Genomic DNA, 24,280 nt, shown 5'->3' on the forward strand with positions numbered 1-24,280 from the left:
CCGTGAAAATGTGCTAATTGCTTCAAAAATTTGCTCTGTAACTCACGATGTTAAATTAGAAAAAATGGAAAAGGCTTTAAGTGGATAGAAGACCAAACTCAAAATAAAATTCTGTTAAGTTCACTCATCACACGTGAAAAGGCAAAACTCCTTTATCAACACTTTAGCGAAACAGGTGATAGCACTGGCGGGATAAGTTTTTTAGTTAGCAAAGGCGCTGGTTTGAAAGATTTGTTTGAAATTTCTAATAAATATTACATTTAACATTAAGCTGTTTCTTATTTTCATTTCAATGCCATATGCTTGCATTTCACTATGTACTGTCTATGTACATAGTCATATTATGAAGGTACATATAATACATACATAAACAAAATTTTAGGCTAGTTTTTCTTATATATTTCATACTTTGGAATGGAACCCCTTTATTACTATGGGAGCCATAACTCAGTATTTGCGTTCTCGGTATTCACGGCATTTCTCAGGAACGTAACCTCCGCGAATAGCAGGGGTTACGTTCCTGATTTGCTTGAAGAAATACGTCGCTTGTCGTACATGTGGCTAAAAGTTAGAGCCGCCGCAGTTACATGTTCAAAGAGCCGCATGCAGCTTTCAAGCAACAAGTTGCCAACCCCTGCTTTAGTTTGTGAAAAACAAAATATCATCCTTAGTGTATGTGTCTACTGATAAAATTTTGTGCAAAATGTTTTCCTATAAAATTTTATCTTACAGGGTTGTCATAATGGATCCTCAGCCTGAAATATCAGGACTGAAAATATTAAAAATAATGTTACATTAAAGGCACATAGAAAGGACCCTTGCAAATATAAGCAGCAGTAGCAGCAAACATGTTTAAGTTATGACAGGAATATACCATGAAACATCTAATTTCCAATTGTAAAACAGATATTCAGATTTCAAGTAGGTTAAAAGTACTTCATTCCACTTTTAAGAAATTGCTACTTCTGTGCATCAGGAAAGTGTAGAAGAAATTACTGAACAAATGCTGTTCCTTGAGAATGTTTAGGGCAATATTTGTTACAATGAAATGATTTGTATTTTCGCTAGTAGTCTGTATAGCGGAATTTTACTGTAACTCAATTAATAGAAACATTAAGCCATGCATTCTAATATTTACAAAATAAAACAGATTTAAAAAAAAAATTTAATAAAACATTTACAAGTCTCAAGAGGAACAAATATTCTTAAATATAAATGCATTTAGAAAAGAACAATAATTACCAGTACAAGGCAGGAATCAACAAGGCAAAAAGTTCCTGAGCGGCCAATTCCTGCACTACAGTGGACAATAGGAGGTCCCACAGATGGATCAAGGGCACCAGACTCTCGGACGGCCATTAGGAAATTTAAAAATGCAGCAGGTGATTCTGGGACTCCAAAATCAGGCCAAGTAGTGTAATGGAAGTGTAGTACTACTCGAGATTGACCACTCTGTCAACAGAAAAGATGTTACAATAGTTATTAAGCTTATCAACACCTTAAGAATTACATTTTCATTCTTTCATTATATAGAGTACAAATATCTGGGTACAATGCTCAAGCACAAAATTTAAGACTGAATTTTGATGGAGGGCAAAGAAACTAGTAGAAAAGGCATCAAAATTCAAAATGGCAAATCAATAAATAAAAAAAAATAGTTTAAAAAAATCTGCAGGATGGTTATAAATAAATTGCATCACTTAGGAGGTCTAGTGATGCAAAATGCATAAATTGCACATAACTGAAATTCTTCAGGGGGATGTGTTCCAAAAATTTCATCTTGGGATTAAATTGGCACCATTTTCTGCTATAAAACAAGCTTAATCAAACCAAAACTGTTATGTAAGTCTATTCAGATCACAATATGGCACAGCACACAAGTTGCATGCCATGTTCATCAAACTGTTGACTATGCTGTCAATATCATGCTGAAAACACAAAACTACTGAGGCTCATGGGATCTCCTGTGGAATGTTAACATATAAAAGTGGTATTCAAAAGGTTTTGTCAAACACATACTCTAGATTTGGATACAAAGTTAAAAATAGGCATAGTAATAGGAGAGAGTCTTAGCAGTATCTGTACAAAATTTTATCAATATAACTTATTCTGTTTCTTTTTAGTAGGTGTGATTCTGAAGTCTGCTGACAATCAAACCAAAAAATGGAAAAATTTGAGCAGCAAGTGGCTATAAGATTCCTAACAAAGAGAATGTGAAATCACTTGAAAACGGCTAAATGGTCAGAGAAACAACAGAACATAACACTACACAACAAACCACTCCCCGTACACTTTTTAAATCTCTGGCCTCCACACGGTTGTGTCCATTACAAAGAATACAATGCAGAGATGGGGAAAAACACTGGTGCCATTAGACAACTAACACACTTTACTTTACTTTGCACTCATATACTTACACAAATACACTCACTTACATACATATTTATTAATACACATTCACTCACCTTCTTATATAGGATAATAAATAACATGCAAATAAACGTGTACATATAAAATAATATGATACATTAAAAATAAAATGAATTTAGTAACCTGTGACTGGGTGGGAGACATTCTAGCAGGCCAGACACATTCGAATTCAAGTCTTAATCGAGTAAGTAGTTATCAAGTAAGGCGGGGGGTTCTCACTTTATGTAGCTGATCTCCTGGTCTCAGTCTCAAAAACTCTTTGGGCAAACTCAGAGAAGGCCATGTAGCGCATGTCGTCAAAGATGAGTAATTGCTCATGAAAAGTGCCCCCCCCCCGGATTTTGTCTCTGGCACATTTCGCCCCATGCATTTTGCCTTGCACATTTCGCCCCCAGCACATTTTGCCACTGGTAGATAATGAGTAGGCTACAGAAATGTAAATACTGTACAGTCAACTCTCGATAACTCGAATTTTTATCGAAGTCCCAGCCCCTGTAGTGGAGATTCCATGTTAAACTCTCTCGATTACTCGAACTGAACCTCTGATAACTTTTCCGAACAAATTTTCAAAATGACATTCGCGTACAAATTGTCACGTAGCTTTTAAACTAATTTCTCCCCTTTTGTATGTCTTCACAGTTCTCTTTCCATTGTGAAAGGATTAACTGGAACTGTTAATCCTTTCACAATGGAAAGAATACATACTCGACCACGAGGGCAATAGTCACGTGGTTAGTGACGGACATGGGGGAGGGAACAGTGACTAATCTTATAGGAGTCTTTTCAGTAACAAGTGAATCTTGTTCTGATTTGTCTAAATTCAAACAATAAAAGTTCCTGCAACTGGCTCTCCTCACATTTCGTGGCGCAGTCGACAGCGCGCATTTGCTGTTTTCGCTGCTTCCACAGAGAAGTACGATACAGAGTGGACTCTTGCTCAATTCAAAAACGTTCCACCTGCAAAGGGCGTGTTTGGACAGAGGGTTTGGAAGGCCCAGTTGTGAAAGTTGTAACTAAACATAACCATGCAGCTCAAGCTGCAAGATCGGAAGCATTGCAATTGATTGATCAAATACGGCAACATGCAACAACCACGAACGAACAGCCACAGAAAATTGTTGCATCAGTTATTGCAGAAGCTCATACCAATGTCATTACTTCGTAAAAAGGATTCACTTAAACGAACCATTCGTCATGTTTGATGCAGCAATGGTACTCCTGCTTTACTGAGCAATCTCCAGGACCTAGTAATTCCACAAAATTATCAAGAAATTATTATCGATGGCAATGGACAACAGTTTTTAATTATATTATAAATCAACAGGGATTACCTTTATTTTAGATATAGGAAGCTTCTTTTCCAACTCTCCTAGTCCAACTCGCTAATAATTCTTGAGGATGGCGATATCAATGATTAATTGTGAGTTGCTCTATTCCTGTGAACATGACGCCCGAAAAGTTCTAGTCCGACTTAAGGAATGTAGAGAATAATCCCCCCCCCACATCCAATTTTATTAGACCCCTAAATTTAACTCTAAAGTCCAGCTACAGGACCAAAAGAAATAATCGGTCCATATTTATTAAACAGTTTAGACCTTAAAAAATCTAATTTTATGCCAATCCACGTAATGCTTTCCTTGCTGCCAGAGGTATGGTGTTTGAAGACAGACGTCTTGAGTGCTCACTGTTGAGACCGCACGGTCTGAACACTACGGTTCTGACAGTGGGGAAGATGTCCCACCTGTTTTGCAAAATTGATATCACCATCCTCAAGAATTATTAGTGAGTTGGACTAGGAGAGTTGGAAAAGAAGCTTCCTATATCTAAAATAAAGGTAATCCATGTTGATTTATAATATAATAGAATATAGGAATTATCGAGCACTTAATAGCTCTCATTATCAAATCTATTAAACAGTTTTTAATGTATGATTCTCAGGACGAACTGCTCCCGGGTCGCATGCTTATTTTTCCCACTAGTAACAATCTTCAGTTATTGGCACGTAGCCAGGTGTGGTTTTCTGATGGAACAAGAAGTATGCTGGAATTTCTACTAAAATCAAAAGAATCGTCCAAGATTTTCAAAATCGTAATGTGATTGATTAACTTAGAGGCGTTGCATACAACTTCGAGTTTTAAACAATAATAATGGGCATTTATTCTATGATTGATTACCTTTACCTTTGATTACCTTTAATTGATTCATTCTATTAAAACAAAATAAATTAGAATTAATAAAAAATTAGGTGTATTATTTACATTTCTATAGCCTATTCATTATCTACTGGGGCGAAATGTGTCGGGGGCGAAATGTGGGGGTCAACTTTTCCCGGTTGATAATTGGGGCAGTAATATAAGACATGGGTCCAATCTTCATCAGAACCACAGGTACATTTAGGATCCTGTATGAGGATAAATTTACATAGTTTTTCATTCAGAGAACCATGTTGCTGGCTGCCCAGTCCCTGTCCAAGGACTGGACAAGTCTAAAGTGTGCTAGTTGTTTGACAGCACCAGGGGTTTCTCCCATCTCCGTGTTGTATTCTTTGTAAGTGACAGAGAACTCTGTGGAGGCCACAGATTTAAAAAGGGTGGGGATTGGTCTGTTGTGTAGTATTATGTTCTGTAGTTCCTCTGACCATTTAGCCATTGGGCCCCTACTGGGACCCACTTTTGCCCACACTTTGCCACGAGGAGGCAGGTCAAGCACCCAGTGGATTATTTAAGTACTCTGGCAGGCTCCACCACCTAATTTCCAATGATTTCAGTGGCAGGGCCTATATATAAAAAAGGAGCAAACACTAGAATTTGGCCAAAAGAGATTTACAAGAAAGTGGTAGAATTCAGACGTTGATTAGAATTTGGCGGCATTGTTAGGGAGTTTACTCGGTCAATTTAGTTAAAGTGGGGGTTTTTTTTTTTTTGATTTGGTAGTTGTTGGCGCATCAGCTTCTGTGGCCATATTGCACCTCCCAAGGTTTTTGCAGTACTTTGATCCAAGCCCGAGGCGGGAATTGAACCCGCGACCTTTGGGTTGCCGGGCAGGTACTTTACCCACTCGGCTAGCCCGGTCGGCAGTTAGAGTGGGGGGGGGGGGGGAGACTGAAGACTGGGAGAAAAACAGGTAGAAGGATGGGGACGATAGAGTAGGCATCCCCAAAGAGGTCAGTGGAGACAAGATCCACCAGGCAAAGTATGGGGGAGGAGACAGAGACTTGTCTCCTCCCTCCCCTGCCTGGGGATGGGGTTTTAAATGGAACTGGGTTGGGTTATAGTAATCTGTTCAGATCATCAAATGGTGTGCCGGCATCAAAGCCGCAGTATGCCTTCGTCAGTGATGGTTGTCAGGTCCATGTAGTGTCGAATCCAGTAGGAAGGTCAAACGGCCCATCCCACTATGAGGGTGGGATATGTTAGCTGGCAGTGGGGAACCCACCAGGCGAAGGGTTGGAAGAGACATTTACGATATTCACATTCTGCATTCCCACTCTACTTGCATTCAATTTTTCCCCCTGCCGTTATATATATATATATATATATATATATATATAACGTTATATATATATATATATATATAACCTATCTCCAATAATTCAAAATAAAACAAAATAAAACATAAGCCAATAGTATGGCAAAAACTGTAGAGCGACAATTAACATAAAAATAATGTAAAATAAAATAAACCAACAGGGAGGGGGAAGTAAAGGTAATAAGACATAAACAGTAGCCAATAGTCCTCTATATAATTTAGCACTTTAAATCCAATTAATAAAACCGATATAAAATTTAAAATAATGCCAATTATAATATAATTTAGCGGTACCCCCCCCCTCGAAGGTACCAGTTCGGAAAAATGTGAAATATCACCAAAAAGGGGTTAAAAGTACTACTAAGAGAAAAACAAAATATATGAAAATGATAGACTGACCATTATGCCCCATATCAACAGAGGACCACGAGGCCAATAATGGTCATGGAATCGCTGCATTTCAATCGCTATACAAATCGTCGCAAAGGCAAAAAGATCGAAGAACCAAACCACCCATTCCTCCTCCGATTGATTCACAAATGCAGAGGATTTGCATGGCGGTGGTCCTTATGCAGCGAGAAATAATTTATAGAACCAACAGCACTCTAGAGCAGAGCCACACCATTGACATAATGTAAGCTTAGCCAGCTTATATAAAAGAAAAGAATAGATGGCGGCAGATTTTATATAAGCTGGCTAAACTTACATTATGTCAGTGATGTGGCTCTGCTCTAGAGTGCTGTCTGTTCTATAAATTATTTCTCGCTGCATAAGGACTCTTGCTTTCTGCACTGCACTCTCTCAGCACCTCAACTTACTGTCATTCTTCAACTGTGGTGCAGGCCTAGCCACAAGTTTTTGCAGGACAGGGGAGAAGGCAGTGATAGTATTTGTGTTGTTAGTAAATTTTTGTTAATATATATTAAGTAATGTAAGTTTTCATTAACTTTGTATTCTTTCTGCCAGTTACATTTGCTCTTCCACTCATCTCCATTTACTCTCGCTTTCCCTCATGTTGGGTCACTCTTTCACCAAAACTGCCATTCATTCCAATTTACCATAATTCCTAATTCACTCTTTCACCCAGTGCCCAGCCCATTCATTCTCCTTCTTTCATTCCATACTGCATCCCCTTTCTACTAGCTTAATGATATTTTTCAGCTAATCTGCTTCCCTGGCTGCATATACATCTCCCTCCTTGACACGGTTACTTATTTAGTGTGGGGTCCAAGGTTCCTACACATGGCAGGGTAATCTTGGGGATATGCAGATCAATCCAGTTTTGTCATGTCAGGTTTCTGTCAGGGTGCAGAATACTGTTATCCCGACAGTTTTTAAGTCATCGCCTGGGCATGGTGGGAAACATGGGCTATTTTAACTATTCATTATTGATTAATTGCTGAGGGGCTGAATTGCCATTCTTTGGATAATTCTGTGCATTTCAGATAATTTCTGTGTAAAGGCTTTATCATTTTCCTCTTCTATGATGAACAGATGTTTTTCTCTCCTGGGAAGGAGGCCAATCTGTGCTATTAGCTGTGTTCTGGGAATGTCATAAATTATACAATCATATAGAATGTGTGGCCAATCTTCACTCTCACTACAATGCTGTTTGGGTCATCAGCCAGCCTCAAGGAGGTTAGTTTCACCTTTAGGGAGCCGTAACCTGTCAATATAAATGTTGTAAAATATTTATATCTAATGTCAACAAGTATCTTCTTTCATCTTCTCAATCTTCAATCTATGCGCAGTACTAAGTATAGTACACTACCCAACATGATTTTTACCTCCAGCAAATCAATGGTTGTTTCTGGTCAAGTTTTATGTATAGAACTGAAAATCAATCGTAAAAATTTCCTATCATGTCTCAGTTTTAAGATATAGATAGATAACTGGATTCTGTACAAAGATATCATTACTGTTTGAAATATAATTTTTAAACTTATTAACTTTTGGTTGGTTTTGTTTCTTGGGCTAAAAGTTAAGCAAGTACATTATTACTGTTCTTGCAATATAGTATACAGTCAGTCCACGTATAGCATGATAGTTGTGTTCCTAGAAACCCTCGTGCAATATAAACAACAAGCCCTGTGGGAAAAATAGGGTTAGGTGCCGACAACCCAAGATTGAAACACACATTTGTAACCAAAACATTACCAGATACAAAAAATTATCGTAATAAAATACGTAAGTATTTTATTACGACTATTACGTAATAAAATATTGCTAATGCTTCTGCTTCTATCATAAGCAAACTTGTTTTTTGTTTGATTTTCTATCCAAACAGATGACAGCCATTCCATCTCTTCCAATTCTTTGTGTATTAATATAATGGATTTTAATTACACTTTGAGTTGTTCCTGCTATGAAAGTTGTTTTTATTTTCTCTGCATTCTTTGTAATTCTCGGCATTGCCTCATTTTACCCCAGGGGCTCACATCTGGTGAGTATGGGCTTGGCACACCCAGGTTCCTGAGCTGGATATCATCATTCTTCTCTTTCTTGGTGATTCCTTTCTACTTCTCTCTCTCTCTCTCTCTCTCTCAGGGTAATAGGAAATTTTTTTTTTTTTTTTTTGGCCGGTGCAGCATAAGCCTCAGGCTTCCTTGCACCACATGGCTATTAATAATGATAATGAATGATAATTTAGGCCTGTAGAGCATGCAATATCACATGGTCTTTCATTTCGCTCAAAGCATTTCACAATTTCATATTTTTTTCTCTATCGACAGAAGTGGACTGGCCATAAGCCTTATCGGGGAAACCCCAGTGGGCCAGAAGCCGGTGTGATTTTGGCCATAAACGCTAGTATGAGGCCACTACCAATTTCCCCGGGTAAGAATTTTTGACCCAGTCCGCCTCTGTTTATTGATACTGCTTTTCTTTTTCTCTCTGAATCTGTAGTGTCTTCACCAGGATAGTTCCTTTTCACACTTTTTAGGTATTTTACTCATTTTTAGGGAATAAAGCACAATTAACACACTCGAAAAAATCTGTTTTACACTGCAAAATGGTAGATTTATCACTTTTGTAAGCATATCAATTTATAAATTGATAAATTTATTCAGTTTATAAGCATATAAATTAAAAGCAAACGACGAAACCTTCCATGACAAGCGCATAACACATACTAAACAAGGATTAGCGAGAAACATCTACGCTCGCGATTTTGTCACCCCTCTCCCCCCACCCACTGAGCGCTGTTTTGACCGGGAAAGATAATTTTAGCCACGCCCATGTTTTTTTATGGCGGAAAATGTTCACGGTGCTTTAAAATTCACATTTTTTTAGGTTTCATTTTATATTAAATCAGAGACCGCGAATACGTGAAACTGCGAATAGCGAAGGTTTACTGTATTTTGCAATGGAAAACAACGTGTGTCTACAAAGACGTCATTAGTCTTATGCACGAACTGAACATTGATCACAATACCTCTGAATGGTGTTTGTTCATTGATGCATTAAAGCTAAGTTTGAAAGCAGTATTGCTTCATAGTGGAAATACTTTACCATCAATTCTTCTTGTTCATGCTGTTGACCTGAAAGAAATTTATGATAGTATGTCCCAGATTCTTGCTGTACATTACAATGACTATGGTTGAAATATGTGGTGATCTCAAAGTGATTGGACTGCTTGTTGGGTTGTAAGGTGGTTTCACTAAATACTGTTGTTTCCTGTGTTTGTGGGATAGTCGTGCAACAGCCAAACACTATGTCGTACAACACTGGGACAAGAGAGATGAATATATTCCCAGCAAAAGCAATGTAAAGTATGTTCCATTTGATCCACAAAAGGTTTTCTTCCCCCTTTACACAACAAGCTTGGACTGATTACGAATTTCACTAAGGATAAAGAAAGCAGAGGATTCGCATATTTACTGGATATGTTTCCAAATTTATCTCATGCAAAGCTGAAGGAAGGAATTTTCAATCCTCAAATAAGAAAGCTCCTAAAAGATGAAGAATTTCAAAGAAACCTGAATGATGTTGAACTAGCTGCATGGAGATCTTTCAAGGCTGTGGTACATGGATTCCTCGGAAAGAGAACTATGAGCAACTGGTGACAAACTTGCTGAAATGTTACAAGAACACAGGGTGCTGAATGTCATCAAAAATGCATTTCCTTCATTCCCATCTGGATTTCTTTCCTGAAAACTTAGATGTCAGTGATGAACAAGGAGAGCACTTCCACCAGAACATATATGCAATGGAAAAACGATACCAAAGTCACTGGGACTCTACCACTATGGGAGATTAATGTTGGTTCCTTAGATGGGAAAGCAATCTGGAGTATAAAAGGAAATCATTGACTGGGAAACATGTCTAAGTAACATATATTGTGTGTAATAATTACAACCATGTATGCTGGTATTGTATAAAAACAAGGAATTTAAAAAATGTGTATATCTTTTGATGTAGATGGGATAGAAGTAAAAGAGTGATATTTTCATAATCAAGACATTAATTTTGTTCAGAATAACCAACTTTTGTTCCAGAGGTACAACGAAAAAAGTTTTTGTCAGTAGTGCTATAGGTTCTAATATCTCTAAGTATTTGGGGATTCTCATCTACTTGTTTTTTTTGTCAGAGCAGCAAAAGCTTGTGGCTTCCTTGCACTATAGGGCAAATACTATTACTACTATGAATCTTTAACACTGGTTTCATTAAAATCAGTTAAAACAAAGAAGTTATGATAATTTAAAAAAAGGGAGTGACTTTTAAGATGGTTCTAAGAGTGAAGATTCAAAGTTTTTATTAAAGTTTTGTGGGCTCCAGGATTTCCCCTATCTGCCTCTAAAAGGTAACAATATACATAGCATACAATTTAAAGCAACTATAGACAATGATGATGATACATAAAGGCTATTTACAATGGTAACGATAATGATACAAAATAAACACTGGACTTTGGAGTCCAGCAGACTGATTAGTACATCAGGTAAGAGAATCCAAAAACGGAAACAGTCTACAAACCAGCCAAAGTTTTCAGTCCCAAACAACCAGCTGATTGTTACAAAGATTTATACTTCAAAAGAATAGTTACAATTTCTGGTTTCCAAAACAATAGAAAGAGCCCTAAACCTTTCCATCTAAAGTTCAAAAAACCCAGTAAAATCTTTCCTACCAACCGACAGACGGCAGTATTTTTCTATCAATTAACATAAGTTAGTATTTTACTGTATAACAATAAGTTAGTATTTTACTGAACATCAGGAGTAAGAATTCTTTCCCTCTGTTTAAACATTTTCTCCGCATAGGTGGAGAAGGCAGCATAATACTCAGGATAGGTAACTAGAGCACGCGCTTCTTGATTAGACCAGGGTTCGAGCCCGTCACCACCAAATACGGAAGATGCGGAAAGGTCAGGGAATGACCACCGTATATCCCGGAGCAATATGGCCTTAGTTCCTAATGCTCCAAAAAAAAAAAAAACTAAATAACAAATAGATAACTAATGTTGTCAGTTCTGAGCAAATGAATTCATTTGTGAGTAGTTGAAAGTCCAGTCTTAAATCATCATACTGTGGACAATGAAAGATGAGGTACTCAACAGTTTCTTGAGCACCACAACTGCAGGGAGGAGTGTTACTTAATCTGAATGAGAACAATTTAGAGTTAAGACTGCCATGACCGGTATATAGAAACATAACATATAAGCCAGGATTGAACCAGTCCATTTTCTTATCATAATCAGCAACCTCGGGAAAAAACCTAAAGGTCTCCCTACCCAAGGTAGAAGTAGACCAAGTATTTTGCCATGCTATACAACATTCATTTCTCATTCTTTTAATGTCTACATTTTCTTGTCAATATTATAAGTAAAACCATTTACAATTGTAGGGACATTTTTTCTTCTACAATATAAAAGATAGTGTAACATTACTTCATATCAGATTGGCAATCGATGACTGAGGACCTGGAGAGCAACTGTAAAGACAGTTCGACAAGCTCTGCTTACAGCGAGAATAAAAAATCTTGGCGCTTGAGTAAGATATTTTTGAACGAGGGAATTACCAATTCTATATCCCCAGGCCCCAGCCACATAACACACAATGGGTATAAATATACAAGAGTATTATAATTTAATAGAAGATTTCTTTACACCAAAAGTACTCTTGGTGATTTTAATAATTTTATAGGTCATAGCTTTTATTTTCTGAAGTACATATTTTGCATGATAATTAAAATTAAGACGATCATCCAAATAAATTCCTAAGTATTTATGCTGCTTAGTACTCCTAATCATTTCTTCATTTAGCTTAATAACAGGTGGTCTATTCACGTCAAGGAAGCCCTTTATAGTAACATTTGTTTTGTTTTATTAGTCGAGATTTGAAGTTTATATTGTTTGACACCAGATATTCAAGTCCACAAGAACTTCATTTGCCCTGTGCTCAAGCTCCCAGCGGGAATTACCAAAAATCAGAATAACAAGGTCATCTGCTTAAGCGAGCTGAAGGATGTCGTCATGAACAACCAAAAGCCATCCATCAAGGACCGTGTTCCAGCACACAGGGCCAAGAACAGGGCCCTGAGGGAAACCTCTGGTTACAGATCTTGTGACAGAACAAAAATCTGAAGTGACTGTGATGCTGCGAGAATCAAAATAATTCGAAAGGAGGCAGTAAATGGGAGCAGGGACCCCGGCCTCTCTGGGACACTTGGCCACAAAACAGCGTCGAATGGCCCTTTGAAGTCAACAAAGAGACAGAGGACATATTTAGAAGTGGAATTTTTAACAGTATTCAGAACCCATCAAATAGCATCAACAGAATACCTTCCGTGGGTAAAGCCAAACTGAAGTGAAAAATAGTAATTTAGAAAACAAGAGACAATTATTTTTCTAGGACTTTACCAAGGATGGACAGTAGAGCAATGGGCCTGTAAGAAGCCGGATCATTGGAGGGTTTGTCAAAGGACTTAAGCAGAAGTTGAAGTCTAACCTGTTTCCAAGGCAACGGGAATAACCCCAAAGACAGATTTAATATTATTAATGGGCAATTTTTCCAAAATGTTTTAAGAATGGAAACCTCAAAGAGGTCCTGTCCAGGACACTTTCCATCCCTTAAGGTTGAGATAGCAGATTCCAGCTCAATATCCGAAAATGGAGCCTCGGCGCAGAGCCCTTGGTATGATAAATGATCTAATCTCATTGTAGTTTGGATGGTGTTTTCACAGGAGGCAGTGTCCTCATGTAGCAACCCATCCAAAATGGCATTAATTGACAAGCTCCAGTCGAGGGTTCCATTACCATTCCTTGCCCAGGCGAGTTTTTTCTCTTGGTAGATGGTATTGAAATAACTCCTATTGGATTTATATAACTCACCAAGTCTATCAATCTCATCCCTGGGCCTGTTAGCTCTCTTTGCTCTCTGAAAATTACAACGAGCATTTTGTAAGTTTCTTCTGAGAATAGTGAAATTTGGGGTCCACCATGGAACACAATTAATTTTTCATTTTTTCTTTTTTAGAGTGGTCTCACAGACCGTCTTTTGAATCTCTTGGACCTTGGTAACCTGCATATCAACAGGAAGAGAGCCAAGCTGGATGATTATTTCTTCAGAAGTAAGCTCACTAACCTTTACATCAAAGCTATTCCAATCAACGTTTTGTTTTAAACTGCGGGAAGTCAAAACAGCACCTGATAGCCCTAGGATTGTTGCTATTACTGATCGTAAAGGTGATGACATTGTGATCACTCGAGCACCACAACGCATGGCTAAGCCAGCTGGAAATGCCATTACCAAGAGCAGAGTTTGAAAGGGTAATGTCAATATAGGATTGACCAAGAGACGAAACGAAAATTGGCAGATGTCCTGGGGTATTCCACAGAGTGAGATTATTGGACTAGATAAGCTCTTCCAAGAGTTTCCCCTTGGAATCTGTAGTAGGGCTATTCCAAAGTCGAGAGTGGGCATTAGAATCCATCATAAAAATGATGGATGCTAAATGATGGAAACACCCAAAAATTATTCAAATCATAATTATTTATTTAAACTTTTAACGATTAGTACATTATTTCTATAAACTTTTCACATCATTACCTTAAGATATTTACCTGATATAAATTTGTCTATAATGTCTCTGATGTTTTTATATCTTTTAGTACATCTTATTCTATTGGCATAATGGCCAATCCATTAATTCAAATTGTTGCTTGTGAATATGTTTTAACAATTTTGATTGTTAAAAAACTCCCGTCTCTCGGCGCAACTGTAATTGGCAATGTTAATAATATCTGAAGATAAATGGTGATGTTGGCATATAATTCAACTTAATTTTTTCTTGAATAAATGTCAATAATTCTAAGAAACCATAATTTTTTCATTTTAAAACATGCTGTAAAGATTGGATTTCTTGACATAACTCTTTGACATCAATGTCGCTGCTCCCGTCTTCACCATTAAAATTCCATCAAGGTGCTGACATTTCGTTTCTATCGCATTTCCAAATAAATTCATTAAGTTTTCTGATTTCAGAATAAGATGAAAAGCCAAGAATATTTCATTCATCTAATCAAATCTTTCTTGCAAGCTAAATGATAGCTACATCAATCATTATATTAAAATAATTCCGTTTCAAACCTTTTTGGTTGTTGTTGTTATTATTTGGTTTTTAGGAGCATTAGCAACTAAGGCCATATTGCTCCGGGGATATGTGGTGGTCATTCCCTGACATGACCTTTCTGCATCCTTCGTATTTGGTGGTCACAGGCTAGAACCCCGGTCTAATCAAGAAGTATGTGCTACACACTGCTGCTCCTGTCCACCTGGCTACGGAGGTGCCGCCTTTTCGGTTGGATTAGTAGAGCATTCATCTGATGAGGGAAACTAGCACTTCTGGTAACTCTGACAGTACTTCAAACTTAGTTGCAATGTCTATAGCTTTATCAGTACACAATTTAAATCCCAATGTTCTAAATTCGTTTAGTTGACTAAGAGCATCTTCTATCAATATAATTTCAGTGTTCATATCAATTCTACTACTTTGCATGGCTTTATTACTTTATTTATAATGCTCAATATTTCATACCAAACAACTATGGTTATAATAAATTTAAAAGAAGTAATTTCTGTTAACAAACCTTGTATTTCAGACTGCAGTTTTGCATCTTTTCCTTTTCCTTTCCTTTGGATTTCATTTAACACAGTTGTAATATCCCATAACTGATACCGTACTGCTCCAACAGATTTTATCTTTCCTTCCCATCTTGTTTCTGGTAGAGACTTCACAATTTTTACATGCCTTTTTTTAACTTCTTTAACTTGGCGAAGCAGCACAAATTGCATATAACCTTTGTAATGTTATTAAAAATAATTCTGAAGTTGTTGAAGAACATGCTGCATCAGATACAACTAAATTTAAATTATGAATGACACATGGAACATCAAAAGATCTTATATTTTCTTGTAAAATTCTTGCTTGTACTCTATTTGTCCCAAAAAAATGTTCAATATTTTGTTCAAATAATTTTTCGTTGCTTCCTCTCAGTGTCAAATTTCGTGAAGCAAAAAATTTAATTATCTCAATTACTCGCTCCAAAATCATTCTCCAGTTTTTTTTTTTTTTTTTGATTTCTCTATCAAATTTTGATTTACAACATCCATAATTTTATTGAAATTTAGCCAGAGCTCTAATTCCTTTGCATGCATATTTTATGACTTTGAGATTTCTCATGCAAGCTTAAAACATCTTGTGAATGATGCCAAGGACAGAACCCAGTAGTTTTAAAGTGAATATTTGCATAACAGAATAATTTTCAGCAAAAGCAGAAAATGCCGTCCTTACTGGTTGAGGTTATCAGGGAAAGCATTTCTCAGAAACCTGAGTGACATGCTCTTTATAATACCAGTAATGGGAGGAGTGTTAGAGTAATAAATTAACACAGACATGGTGTCTCTTGGTATTCTACATACTGATGTACTTAGTCCACTGCTCATGTCAATACTAATATTCAGGAAGAAAATAGTTCTGAGTTTTTAATTTTGATGGAAAATTTCATGGCCCCTTGTAATCATCAACACTAATGACAAAACCTTGCACGACCCAGATGTTAGAATCAATATCTCCAACAAGAGATATACTGACATTTATTTAAAGATATAACTATAAATTACCAATTACTCCATTATTTTACCTGGAACATTGCAAGATCACCAAGATAAGACTTTTTTTTTTTTTTTTTAATGTAAACCCCAAACACGAGAGGTATTAGAACCTATAGTACTTAGTACTGTGCTTGGGTTGGAGGTTGAGAAGACGAAAGAAGATATTTGTTGCCATTGGACTTGAACTTCTATAGACTGTAATTTTCAGGAAATACATATGAAGGAAGGTTGTTCCAGAAAACGGCAGTTGAATGAGTAAACAAGGAAGCTGAAAAGTTGGTTCTGTGAGTTTGAAGTTGGACAGAAGTTGGACAGTAAACGTGTTGGGAATGTTGGGAAGTGTTTTACTAAGATCATTAATACATGAGTTGGAAGAAAAATGGGATGCTAGCAGGTTAGCTTTATCCTTGGCTAAAGTGACAACAGAACCATCTGGTTTGGACAGAGGTGGGAGCAGAGATAGGCAAAAGTTGCGGCCAATAGCTTTGGCAAGGGACCAGAATGTTCGGCTACCATTAGGGCAAGAAGCAAGTTTTCTACTCTTAGCCTGTTCAAACTCTAGTTTGGATTGATTAATAACTGCTTTAAAATTGTTGCGAGCTTTGGTGTAGGCAGAAAATGAAACTGAAGAATTAGAAACAAGCCAATTACGATATGCAACATTCTTCTCTTAAACAGCCTTAGCACATTTATTGGAAAACCAAGGTTTAGATAAAGGACGAGATTTTAAAGTAGAGTGTGGGATAAAGGATTCCATTCCTGCATGAATAATTTCACTGACATGATCTGAGCAAACGTTGACATCAGAAGTTCTGAAACAGTAATCTGACCAAAGAAAAGAAATCTCATAGGTCATCCCATTTTGCATTCTTGTGATGCCAAACAACATGAGGTTGGGAATAGCCATGAGATAAAGGCTCCACTGGAGAAGAGACAGTCACCAAGTTGTGATCTGAAATGCCTAAAGGACCTCTCACTTCGACCGTGTACTTAGAAGGGTTGTTTGTGAGAAAAAGATCAAGCGTGTTGGCTGTATAGTTAGGATTGTCCGGTATTCTTGTAGGTAAATGAAAAATCTGTGCAAGGTCATTAGAAATTGCCAAAGCCTCAGCATCTCAACCAGCAGGGTTGGTGTGACTAGAAAACGGAAGCCAGCTCGAGTTGTGAACATTAAAATCGCCAAGGAAAATTACCTCACTGTTAGGAAAGTTGGACTGGAGAAAGTCAAGTTGCAAAGAGAGGAAGTCAAAAAGCTCCAAGTGATTAGTGGAGTTGGGACAATGGTAGAGACAACAGATGAATTTTACACAATGAGGTAGAGAGATTTTAAGCCAGAGAAGATCAAAGAGAGTAGATTCCAAATTGCCAAGTCTCTGACAGGGAATATCAGAACGGACATATACACAGGTACCATCTTTGATGCGAAAGGAATCATACAGCGAATAATTTGGGCATCTCAGATGAGCAGTAGTTGAATCAACCGATAACTGAGATTCTGTCAGAAAAAGTACATGGGGTTTGGCAGACTGCAAGTGGAAATGGACATCGTTAAGATTAGAATTGAGACCGCGTATATTTGTGAAATGAATTAGGAAGTATTGGGAGATTTAGATCTTTTCGCAGATAAGCTTGCTCTATTAGTTTGACAATTCATGGTGTATTCAATAGTAAGAAAAAGTGTGTGTGTGGGGGGGGGGGACATGCTGTATGAAGTAATGAAATTTTTGGATATGGCATACACATGGTAAGAATATACTCAGATCCTTGACATAACCTGGCCTCGACAACACTCCCCACACACAAACTACTCGGACTCCCTCCAATCACTATTTAGCAGAGTAGAGGTAGCAAGATTATACACTAGCTGATCCGGAAGCCTCCTAGAGAGTTACCAATAGATTCGGTCCAGTGTACTAACTAGCAGCCGGCCTGCCAACACCGTTTTAGAGCTGTACCCTCGAAATGTAAGGAATATTGGATCTCGCCACGATGTTCATCATAACTTCAAAAGTCATCAATCATACTGCATGATGGAAGAGATGGGGAAGGGTTGACCGGAACTTAGCTCTAGAGACTAAACATGGGTTCCACCACTTCAAACCTTCAATAAGCAAAGTGGTGGTATTGCACCGGTTGATGAGAGTCAACCACCACCTAGTACTGCCTGGTAACATAGAGGGGCGGCATTCCTCAATGTGGTGTGGGTGCCACACCTCGACCCCTGCTTACGTTGGTTCACACCTGGGTGATCACCCACTATGTACTTGTGCACGGAGATTATACCCAGGATTACTAACAGTCCCACCATAGTGAAGATGCAAGCAGAGGATTTGGCTGTCACAGACCGTCCGGACTTCACCGAAATTGGGTCCATTTGACTTGAATGTCACCCGAATATCAGTTCCATCAGCGTTTTAGACTCCCAGGTAGCAAGTGCAGCTTGTCTGGCATATCTGAGAGAATGTCTGCGACAACCTCAAGGACCTGCAGCAATAATTCAAACACAGCATGGGTTTGTTAAGGGAAAGTCTTGTCTGACAAATTTGATTGGATATTATGATGTGGTTACAAAGGAACTGGATGCAAAAAATAATTTTGATATCATACATTTGGAAAGCTTTTGACACTGTAGTGCATGGAAGACTACTGTACAAATTGGAGCAGGATGCTATTAAGAGTAAGTTGCTACAATGGATAAAAGGATAGTTGAGTGGTAATCAATGGACACTGCTCTTCGTTGACTAATGTTATCAGTGAAGTCTGCCAAGGTTCAGTGTTGTTTTCTGTATTCATTAATGATATCGATGATGGTATATCAGGCTTAATGTCCAAGTTCGCAGATGATACAAAGGTGGGCAGGGTTGTTAATGACACTAATGACAGTATGCTGCTGCAACAGGATCTAGAAATGTTGAGCAGATGGGCTGAGAAAAGGCAACTGAAGTTTAACATAGACAAATGTAAAGTAGTGCATATGGGAAGCAGTAACCTCAGAGTAACGTATAAACTGTGTGGTACTACACTGACAGTTGTAGAGAGTGAAAAAGACCTGGGGATAATTGTGCAGGCAGATATGAAGTTTTCTGAGCAGTGCAGATGGTCTGCAAGAAAAGCTTTTGGTGCCTTGTCAATGATACATTGACAAGGCACCAAATGGCAGGAATTTTGCTAGCAGGGAAAAGGAAGTGATTGTCCCTCTGTATAAGGCAATGGTCAGGCCACACCTTGAGTACTGCATACAGGTCTGGAGGCCTCATTTTAGGAAGGATGTAGATTTGCTTCAGTGTGTACAGAGAAGGGCAACAAGATTGGTGAGGGGAATGAAGAGAGGCTTAAGTTCAGCAAATTGCAGCGGCTGGAGACTAGGTACCTGCGAGGTGATCTGATTGAGGTGTATAAGGCCTTGAATGGGTTGAGCACGCTGAATTCTGATGGGATTCTTCCACTTGTTCAGATTACGAACCTAAGGGAGCATAAATTCAAATTGAGGAAAGACAGATGTAGAATAGATGTGCAGAAATTTGCCTTCAGCCAGCGGGTGGTTGATTGCTGGAACAAACTTCCATCTGTCGTTGTAGAAGTTGATAGGTTAAATAAATTTAAGGAGGAACTGGACAAACATTTAGAGGAAATGGTTGTGTGAATTTTTTTTGGCTGATGCTGAATAAGCTCATATGCTTGCTTTCTTGCATCACATGCTACTATTTACACTACCGCTATCAAGGGTAAAGGAAAGGCAAGGAACTTTTTATAGACAATTTTTATATTCTTTTCAGTGATACCAACTGATGATATTACTGATTACTTCCAGTAAACTCTTAATGAGAAGCATCCAGAGAAGTAGTCAGAAAAAGTAATCTACTACACTCTTCATACCAACTAAGAGATACTGTTCAAGATTTATACTTAAATGGATGTGATATAAACTGATGAGATTAGTGGCAGAAAATAAAAATTAATGGAATAATTATAAATTATCCTGAGACACATAAAACAACAATAAGTATAAACTAACATCCAATCAAGTCACTAAGACAAGCATAGGCAGATTATGAGAAGTCTGAGAAAAAATGCAAAAAAAGGAGCAAAAAATGGAAATACTTTGCTTATGTTAACAATTGAGGGAAAGACATGACCCACATCAGCTCACTATATGAAGGGCATAACTCCTGTCAATCCTGTTCAGATTGCTGACATACTGAATAAAGGGGGATCAAAAGACATAAGTAATTATAGACCTGTTAGCTTAACGTCTATTCCAGGGAAAATAAAGGAATCACCATTTGAAGAATACAGGACCATCTGGACAGGCATGCAGTTATAGTGCAATCACAGCATGGATTTTTTTAATGGGTGGTCTTGTCTAAACAATCTGATAGGTTATTATGACTCAGTAATCAAGGAACTGGATGTAAAAATAATTCTTATATCATATACAGTCGAACTTGCTTATAAAAAAGCATGATGGGACCGACAAAATTTCCTTGTTATAACCATTACTCACTATATCAGTGATGAGTTAAATCTACCTCCTATTTTTTTTTTTACTTCTCAGTAACTTGATAAAAAGATAGATTCAAAAAACAAAAGAAATATTAGACAGAAAGAAATAATATTAGTATATACCTACATATTATTTGTATTAATATGTTTGTATTCAGTTTTTAAATCGATCCAGGAAACCATTGTTACATACAAAATCATTTAGATAGTATGAATCAGAGCTGTAATACTCAATATGTTCTACGTTGATAATAATATTTGTAAATTTATAAGAGGAGTTTACCTCAATATAGTACGTGGAACACTTCCGTATGATACCCTCCAGAAATTAAAACGGAAAAAACGAAAAAATCGACAACTTACCGGTACATTAAAGTAAAATATAAATAATTAAAGTAAAATATAAATAATTAAATAATCAATTTAACACAATTCAAAATCAATTCAAAACAATTAAAATTCAAATTAACGCAATTAAAAGAATCTAACGAAAATATTCAAAACGATTTTCCTTCCTGAAGCTGACAATGCTTTTCGACCGACTGTCGTGATCACAGGAATGAAAATTATCGAAACAGGCTAAACCTGCAACTTAAATAGTGATTATGTGTCTTCGCGCATGCGCGTAAAGGTCCACGCATCGGAGATCAAATATGGCCGCCGAACATTAACAGAATTCTCGTGTAATTTAATTTCAACGGTTTCTGCAATTAATAGTCGCGTATAATTACGTTGAACGTTAAGTATTTTGGCCTCGTTAAATAAAAAAGTATGTTTTTCGTTAATGGCATGAAAGGCTAATTCTGACGCTGCTGAACGAGAAGCACGAACAGAGGCTTCGTGTTGATTTACACGGATATTAAGAGAAAACTGCGTGGAACCCTGATAAGACGAGTCGCAATCACCGCAAGAAATGTTGTATACTAGATCATTAATTTGTGTTGCGAACGCCGAAAGAACCGAGCGATTGTTCAGTATAGTGTGTAACTTCCGTATAGGCCTAGCTATAATTTTAAATTCGGTATCTTTAAAGAATCTGTTAAGCTGTTTGTGCCACTGTTCAACATATGGGACAGAAATAAAGTATTTTTTGATATTACTATTGTTGATTGGTGCAGTATTTTGTATCCTATCCTTAGCTTGTACCCTAATTCGATTTATTGTGTTAATGGGATAACCCCTGTTCAAGAATCTGCTAGTTAATATTTGTATTTCTGAGTCTAAAGCAGAATCCGTCGTTGAATATTTATAGGCATTTAGAAATTGATTAAAGATAATCGATCTTTTGTAGGTGAACGGGTGGTAGCTATTATAATGTAGAAGCATACCGGTGTTAGTGGGTTTTCGATAGATGCTAAATTGTATTTTGTTCGAGTCCCGGGTAAGCGTGAAATTTAGAAAGTTTAATGACTTAGTATCCGTATCTTCCCTTTCCAATGTAAATTTGAGTCTAGAATGAATATTGTTAAACGAATGTAAAATATCTTGGATAGTACTACTATCGGTAATAACTAGAACATCGTCTAAATACCTCCCATAGTATGTGATACGGGGACGAAAAGGTGTCAAATGTATCTGCTCAATCGTTGAGAGATAGATCTCTGACATTAAGCCACTCAGGCTCAAACCCATTGGTAATCCAAAAATTTGTTTGTACACCTTGTCTCGAAAGGTGATGTAGTTAGCCTCAACTAATAGTTTAATTAAGTGAAAAATCTCCTTTATAGGCAGCTTCGTATAATTAATCGGTGTCGAGTTTTTATTTAACATATCCCAAATAATATCTAATGTGTATTCAACGTTTACATTCGTATATAATGATGTAACATCTAATGAGAATAAATTGTCATTGTCGCCGAGTCTACAGTCTTTAAGATTATTAAATAATGTATCGTAATTCTTAATCCCAAATTGTATAACCTGTCTAAAAGGTTTTATAATGTTATATACATGTGTGGCTAAGGCTGAAAATGCCGAGTTCCTGTAGGAAACAATAGGTCGAATCGGAAATCCAGGCTTGTGTAATTTTACCTGACCAAAAAGTGCAGGAATATTGTATGTTCTGGACTTCAATTCCTTCAACTGAACCATAGTAATGTAGTCGTTTTTACGATATGTGGTTAACGTTTTATTGTATTGATTTACCAAATTGGTAAACAGTGTCGGGTCCACTTCACAATAAGTGGAGCTATCAGATACAACTGAATCTAACTTATTAATATAATCATGTTTATCTAGTATTACCACTGTATCTCCTTTATCTGCCCTCTGTATAATAATGTCCTTATTTTCTCGAAGTTCTCGTAAAGCTGAACTGTCATGTGTATTCAATTTAGGAAGTCGTGTTTCTTTTATGTTATTCACTACTTGGTTAACTTGTTGAATAAATACATCTTTTTGTGGAACACTACGAAGTCCAAATTCAAAATCAATTACGCATTGTTTTTTTGGCAGCTTTCGAGGTGGAAAATTATAATTTAATCCTTTGGATAAAAGTGAAATCTGGTCCTGCGATAGTGTACACGAGGAAAGATTTGTAACCTGTTGATATGTCGGTTCGTTGGATACTGGGTGAGGGGGTGTTCGTGAACTAGCCGACATATTCTGTGGTAGTGCGTTATGTGTCTGTGGGGGGGATGTCACCCAACTCGTGTGAACTTGGTCGCAAGCTCGCGACAATGTGTTAGAATTCGTATGAACGTGTCTTGAACTATTCGATAATGTTTGCAACTTATTAACGTGTCTGTTTTTTATTTCTGAGGCTTGTGCTACCCGTCGCAAATCTATGGAGGTCTTCAATACAGACCAATCGTTCGGATGTAGATAATTTTTTAATTTATCGCGAAGCTTCCTAACCTGGGAAAGGTATTTTTGTTTATCCGAATATCGAGATTTTAAGGCAAGCTTAACAATATTACGTGATGTCGCCAGTGATAGTTGTTTTATGCCTGAAATTTTTTGATTTAAATTCACCCTGGCAAACTTCGGAACGATGTTGTTTTGAAGGCAATATTTTAGGAAAGAAATATGGTAACTTTGGGCCGAGTACCTTAGTGTAGATTTAATGTAATTTTGTACCAAGCCATTCAAAAAATCTCCCATAATTGTGTGTATCGATTGTATACTACTGGAGAGACCGGAAGTGAATGAAATAGTCAATAAGAGTATGAAAATTAATTAGATAGTATGAATCAGAGCTGTAATACTCAATATGTTCTACGTTGATAATAATATTAGTAAATTTATAAGAGGAGTTTACCTCAATATAGTACGTGGAACACTTCCGTATGATACCCTCCAGAAATTAAAACGGAAAAAACGAAAAAATCGACAACTTACCGGTACATTAAAGTAAAATATAAATAATTAAAGTAAAATATAAATAATTAAATAATCAATTTAACACAATTCAAAATCAATTCAAAACAATTAAAATTCAAATTAACGCAATTAAAAGAATCTAACGAAAATATTCAAAACGATTTTCCTTCCTGAAGCTGACAATGCTTTTCGACCGACTGTCGTGATCACAGGAATGAAAATTATCGAAACAGGCTAAACCTGCAACTTAAATAGTGATTATGTGTCTTCGCGCATGCGCGTAAAGGTCCACGCATCGGAGATCAAATATGGCCGCCGAACATTAACAGAATTCTCGTGTAATTTAATTTCAACGGTTTCTGCAATTAATAGTCGCGTATAATTACGTT

General features: G+C 37.1%; 1 protein-coding gene across 2 annotated transcripts in view; it reads right to left on the bottom strand.

Annotated features, from left to right (window-relative positions):
- Positions 1–24,280, bottom strand: part of Ptp61F (Protein tyrosine phosphatase 61F) — a 259,988-nt gene that overhangs the window by 66,191 nt on the left and 169,517 nt on the right. For both annotated transcript variants that reach the window (XM_090377659.1, XM_090377658.1), the window contains exon 6: positions 1,243–1,452. In XM_090377659.1, coding sequence (XP_090233785.1) covers positions 1,243–1,452 — 210 coding nt within the window. The remainder of the gene's footprint in view (positions 1–1,242; positions 1,453–24,280) is intronic.

The sequence above is a fragment of the Mastigoproctus giganteus genome, chromosome 7 (assembly GCF_048544385.1).
Source record: "Mastigoproctus giganteus isolate SK-2022 chromosome 7, ASM4854438v1, whole genome shotgun sequence".
Taxonomy (NCBI): Eukaryota; Metazoa; Arthropoda; class Arachnida; order Uropygi; family Thelyphonidae; genus Mastigoproctus; species Mastigoproctus giganteus.